Source organism: Anarrhichthys ocellatus, unplaced genomic scaffold (genome assembly GCF_004355925.1).
Source record: "Anarrhichthys ocellatus isolate YVR2014 unplaced genomic scaffold, GSC_Weel_1.0 scaffold444, whole genome shotgun sequence".
Classification (NCBI taxonomy): domain Eukaryota; kingdom Metazoa; phylum Chordata; class Actinopteri; order Perciformes; family Anarhichadidae; genus Anarrhichthys; species Anarrhichthys ocellatus.
This window is the reverse complement of record NW_022280418.1, coordinates 1-5,964: the sequence shown is the minus strand read 5'-3', so window position 1 is coordinate 5,964 and position 5,964 is coordinate 1. Positions and strand designations below refer to the sequence as shown.

Sequence of the window (5,964 nt, the reverse complement as noted above, 5' to 3'; positions counted from 1 at the left end):
AGTAGTAGTATTGTAGGATAGTAGTAGTAGTGTTGTAGGCTAGTAGTAGTAGTGTTGTAGGCTAGTAGTAGTAGTATTGTAGGATAGTATTAGTAGTGTTGTAGGCAAGCAGCAGTGTGCTCAGTAAACCTTTCGGCGGAGACGGAAGTAGAAAACGTGAATCCTCTCTTCCTCTGCTAGGATTCCTCTATTACGTGCTCTGTGCCTTTAAAGATACTCGGTATTTTCCGGAGTTGCTCGGCACTGCTCGTCATCGACCTCTTTCACTGCGGCTCCATCGCCGAGCGGACTGGCCCGCTGCTCTCATCCGAAACCTCAGTGCAGACTGTCGGATCTATTAAACCACCAACGCCGGCTCCCTGAAAGCCTCCAGCTCCTGTCGAAATGCAGGCTATCAAATGTGTGGTGGTGGGCGACGGGTAAGAGCACGCTTACACGAACACAACACCAGCACATTTTCTCGTGTGTGATTCGACGAAGCGTCCACGGATGGATGGGTGATGGGAGGATGCTATGTAGGTAAAGGGGCGAGGGGCTCACCGATCCGTCGGTCGCCCCGGTCTTCTGCGGTCTGCTCCACAATGGTCGATAGAAATCCGCAGTTATCTGCTTTGTGAGTGCAATCGGTTCGCCCGCATCGTGGCCTCGGTCCATTGTGACGCTAGGTGCGGATGCGGGAACACCTACACGCCTCGTAGGCCACTGGAGGCAGGCTGAAGTGCTGATGCACGCTAAGGAATTTGTGGCCCTGTCAGTGGCAAACAGGCCCCGATGCTTTCATTCTGCACACACCGTGCCTTTCTTACTGCACCCAGATCACATTTAGCTTCATGTGCACCGACATTTGTAGCAGGCTCTTCTTCAGTTCTCTTTTAAAACCTCCATACCATTGCTGGGTGTAGATTAAGGCGGGGAAAATGAGCCATTTGTGTCATTTTTTAGAGAAATTAAGAATAGGCCCGAGTCATGTTTTTTCATGATTAAAGTCAGAATGCTGAAACTAAATAATATCGACTTTGAATTACATGTTTCCACTGCTGCGTTTTTCAGAATGTGGACTGTTCTCAGCCTTGTGATTTTGATGTTAATCACAGATGATCTGTGCAGAAAGAGATTGTTGTTGGAATTCTAAGACGTCACAAATCACTTAAAGCAGCATCTCCCCCATTCAAGCTCAGTGTATTCATCATTGGGAGGACCACTCAGCTGCTCCCTAAAGCCTTCAAAAACAACCCTGATGATGTCATCACCTTGGGCTTGGAAACTAAGAATTTACAGCAAAAAGCCTGCATTACAAACTAGGAAAGACATGGGTGTTAACCAGGCAGGGGGGGTCTGACTGTCTTTTTGCTCTGCATTATTTTCACAAATTTATGTTTTTGTCGTCAGTTTTTATCCGTGTGTGGAGCGTGCCTGCTCTGTGTTTGGTGAAGGTGTGTTCACAAGGTACACGCTGCAGATTTGCACACTAGACTGTTGGGCAGTTTATGTTTATTTGCCCCAAACAGCCAATATAGGCATTTTTTAACAATATATTTGTAGGAAAAGCACGTGTGTGGATAATGCAATGATGATGGCTGAATTGCATTTAGCTACTTCAGTTTAAGGCTCCTGATATTTCTCTTCTGGCTCACTGTCACACAGTCATAGTTTAAGGAGCCATGTTAGTGTTATTTGTAACACTTGTGTTTTCCCTCCATGACAAGTCAAAATATCTGCTATTAAAAAGGCCTAAGTACAGTACATAAACTAGGAAGTGGACGTAGTCTCCACGACGTCACCCACTGGTTAGTGAACTGTCGTTTTGAAGCCTCGAGTTTGGCATTTTGGCCGTCGCCATCTTGTTTTTGTCCGTCAACCATCTTGGCTTTTTGGCAACCAGTAGTGACACGAGAGGGTGGAGGTAAGTACAACTGAATTGCCGAATAGAACATTGTTAGACGACCAAAATGTTACAATTAACATGAACGGTAAACACACTGAAAAGGGATTAAACACGGCCCCGCCCTAAAGCATCCCCTGCTTTATGGTCTGTTTGACTCTAAATGGACCATCATTTACTAAATGAACATCATGCTGTATTGAAGAAGACTTGAAACTAGAGATTGAGACCATAAACTCATGTTTACAATGTTTACTGAGGTAATAAATCAAGAGAGAAGTAGAGTCATTTTCTCATAGACTTCTATACAACCAGAGGAGTCGCCCCCTGGTGGACACTAGAGAGAATGCAGGTTCAAGGTACTTCACTTTTCAGACCCAGAGGTTGCCGCCTGATACAGTACCAGCTGCACAGACACTAGCTGCAGCTTGCTAGCAAAGTGGATACTGACCATGTATGTGGATAATACTGCTCTGTGTGTTTGTTTGTGTAACTGCTCAGACTCCTCCAGTCTCTCTCCTTACATGTCTCCATACATTCATTTATTAGATGCATAAAGCCTCTGGATATGTGTGAATTTTCAAACTTGCAACAATTTCAACTCACACCATAAACTTCTCTGTTTCAATTTGCAGAACCGAAATTTGCGTCGACTTCTTTCTTTAAATATATTTGATGAGTGATAGTGTTGTGAAGGGGAGGAGTCATTGTGTGTGTCCACGGTTCTGGAAGTCACGCTCTTCTTTTCTTTGATAGACAATGTTAGATTACACTTGGAGCACTTAAAGTCTTGGATGGATATTGAACTCTGCCGGCTGAATCATCAATACAAAAGATAAAAACTGTGTTAGAAAACATCTGGTTCTTTGATACAAACCAGTCAAAGATACCAGCCTCTGGACATAAATACGAGTGGAGAAGTTAACCACGACTCCCTGCCAATGACAGAATTATGCTTTTCAGAGAATTTCATTTTGTATGTGTTGTGCAGCTATGGGGCGGTGTTTGTTCCCACCTGCAACCACAAAGTATTTAAATTTGTCTTGCAGCTCTGATTTGCGCCTTCTCCATAGCAACAGCAACCGAGGTTCTTGGGAATTGTAGTCCGTACAACCAACCACCGTGGGGAACGGACGGACAAAACATTATTCTTTAATTTAAAATCGAACGCTGAAATACTTCAAACTGATGGCCACAACGTAAACCCACAGCATTGTTACATTATCAGACTCAAGCTGTGTTTCCTGGTTGATATTGAGAAGGATAGACTTAGATAGATGGAGCAGAGTGCTGCAGGAGGGAGTCCTCAAACCAGGAAGTGAGATTGCATTTTTGCCCTTCAGTGTGAAGATTTTCTTGCCGAACAAAACGTGCATGTATCACCAATTATCGAAGTCCTGATGCTAATTTTCTGGTTGGCCTACAAAAATATGTCACTCCTGCAGCACTCTGCAGATACACAATATCAAGTTGAATTGTGGGAAGTGTAGGATCCGATGTTTTTGTAGCTTGACCCAACATGGGGACTGAAGGTTCAGATATCTTGGTCTCTGCTGCACCCGTTTTCTCAACTCTCTTAAAATCACCAGAGCACCCTTTACGACATGTCTTGCAGTTCTTCCGTCTCCTTCTCTCTTCGTTATTTTCTCATCCTCCATCCCAACCAGAGAGACTTACTGACCTCAAAGCAGTCTCACGGCGCCTGCACACATATTGGCGCTGTGTGTCACCACCATTTGCTTTGTCTGCGGAGACGTGCACACAAAAGTCGCTAATTACCTCGTGCATGAGCACACAGTCGATACCCATTTCACGCCACCACCGATCCGTGCAGCATCCTGCGCCTTGTGTTCAGTACAGTAGGGTTGAGGAGGGGAGGGGGTGATATGTGTACTGTTTATGGGCAGGAGAGGTAGGATGTGCATGTGGGGGAGTGTGTGTGTGTGTGTGTGTGTGGGGGGGGGGGGGGGGGGGGTTATTATAGGCGGCTACTATGTCCCTCAGGCGACATGAATGTAGGCCAGTGTCTGTGTGGCACACTAAAAGAGTGGAGTAGCAGCCTGCTTTGAATCTCTTTCACACATACAGTCATGCATACTCTCCAAGTCCACACAGAATTTGAGGAACTCTTTTCATACTGTAGGTTTGTCCTCATGTGTCCTCTGTTGTCCCTCTCTCCTCAGGGCTGTGGGTAAGACCTGTCTGCTGATTAGCTACACCACCAATGCCTTCCCTGGTGAATACATCCCCACTGTGTGAGTACCACGCACTGCACATGCTCTCACCCACTTGATGTGAGCAGCGGCTTCGTGTTGTTCAGGCCGTGTGTTGGCAAGAGTCTGGAGATACGATATGTGTCATGATACAGAGGTTACCGTTCAATATATGCAGATTTAAAAAAAATCTATCTTTAGGAAAACTGTCAACATCCAACATCACAGCGCTACTTGTTGTGTAATCTGTGCCGCTGACTGTCACCAATATTTTCATGTAAACTGTCAATTAAAGGTCAATACAGTGTTTTTGGGAGTCAATACAATATCACAAAATATCGCGATGTTTATGTGTATTGATATTTTCTCCCACCCCTACATGTTATAGGACCATGACATCATTTAGGGTCGAGTGCTATGATAAATACTGTGAGATAATATGAGTGTGTCATGGTGTTTGTACTGCGGTAGGTAGCTATCAGTTAAATATCTCTGGGTGTAATAACCGTAACACAGTAGGCAATGTTGCAAAGGAATGACGAGGACTCATTTAATGGCAATATTTTTGCATCGGTACTTTGGTTTGTCAAAAACAGACCTTCCCAACTGCTTATTTGACCTATAAACATTGAGCTACAAATTTCATTCTTTACTACAGAAACAACAGTTCAAACAGACTCTAGGTTGACTTAGTAGCTATTTCTAGAAACGTCCACAGTGGGCTATCTCACCGTCTTCAGCTAAGTTGCCACACAAATGGCTCAGTTGATGTCAATGACCTAAAAATGGACCACGTCAAGACACGTTTACCACGCGACCTAAGGTCACATGGTGACAACTGAGCAAACATCTGTGACTGAACGCTCTGAAAAATGTCCTTTGAAACAAACCTTCCTTTACAAATGTGTCATCCTCAACTAGATGTACGGAGCGACTGCACCAAATACTATCTAGCAAGGTTGTCCAATCGTCCTGATTTAGAATGTGTTTTTTGAACTATTGGAACAGAACCCAGATGTTGTGGTTTGATGTGCTCCCTCTCACCTGCATTTCACTAAGAGCAGTATCTGCCTTCCTGCAGCTTTGACAACTACTCTGCCAATGTGATGGTGGATGGGAAACCAGTGAATCTGGGCCTTTGGGATACAGCAGGACAGGAGGACTACGATAGGCTCAGACCACTGTCTTACCCACAGACGGTATCCAAACACACACACACACAGTTTACAAACTTTGACCGACAAATCCTACCCTTTATGGAGATTTATACATCACTCAATACTAATGAACTTACTTGCTAATATATGTCCTGTATAGATGAATGAGTAAAAGGCATCAATGCAATATGGTGGACAGATAGGAGTTACATTATGCATGTGGACGAGTGTTATCAGGCCCCTAATTCAAATAATCGAATGTTAAAGAAACTTGGAAACATGTTGTTTATCTATACACAATATACCTGAAACTACAACACAGTATTCCTCCACCGTGCTACCAAAGAGGGCTGGTGAGCTTGTACTGTATAATCAGATATCTCCCATGAATTCTAAGTCACATGAATACTACTTTCTCTGAAGCACAAACATGTCTCCTTGTGTATCTAAATGAAACAAAGTCATACCTACAATATTTAGTGATACAACAACATAAAGTGAGTTATGCTAAACAATAATGTGAATAATCTTCCATGTAGTTACAGCCAGAAGAGTCTTAATAACATGAAGATGTCTGGTATTAGTATGAGATAACTCTCCGTGAGAACAACAGAGAAACAAATAAGTGTTATTTGACTTAAAACTTCATGATGAAGAGGGAGCTGACACACACACACACACACACACACACACACACACACACACACACACA

At 43.7% G+C, this 5,964-nt stretch overlaps 1 protein-coding gene across 1 annotated transcript; it reads left to right on the top strand.

Moving 5' to 3' along the window:
- The first annotated feature begins 224 nt into the window (after positions 1-224).
- LOC116401437 (ras-related C3 botulinum toxin substrate 1-like) lies at positions 225-5,958 on the top strand. The gene is made up of 3 exons (XM_031879824.1): positions 225-419; positions 4,066-4,137; positions 5,177-5,958. The coding sequence occupies exons 1-3, from the start codon at positions 385-387 to the stop codon at positions 5,394-5,396; spliced, it is 327 nt and encodes a 108-aa protein (XP_031735684.1). The 5' UTR covers positions 225-384; the 3' UTR covers positions 5,397-5,958.
- The last annotated feature ends 6 nt before the right edge of the window (positions 5,959-5,964 follow it).

Excerpts from the sequence above, each read along its gene's own strand:
- LOC116401437 (XM_031879824.1), top strand. The coding sequence starts at position 385 with ATGCAGGCTATCAAATGTGTGGTGGTGGGCGACGG. Across the intron at positions 420-4,065 it reads TGTGTGGTGGTGGGCGACGG|GGCTGTGGGTAAGACCTGTC; the intron begins GTAAGAGCACGC and ends CTCTCTCCTCAG. Across the intron at positions 4,138-5,176 it reads GGTGAATACATCCCCACTGT|CTTTGACAACTACTCTGCCA; the intron begins GTGAGTACCACG and ends GCCTTCCTGCAG.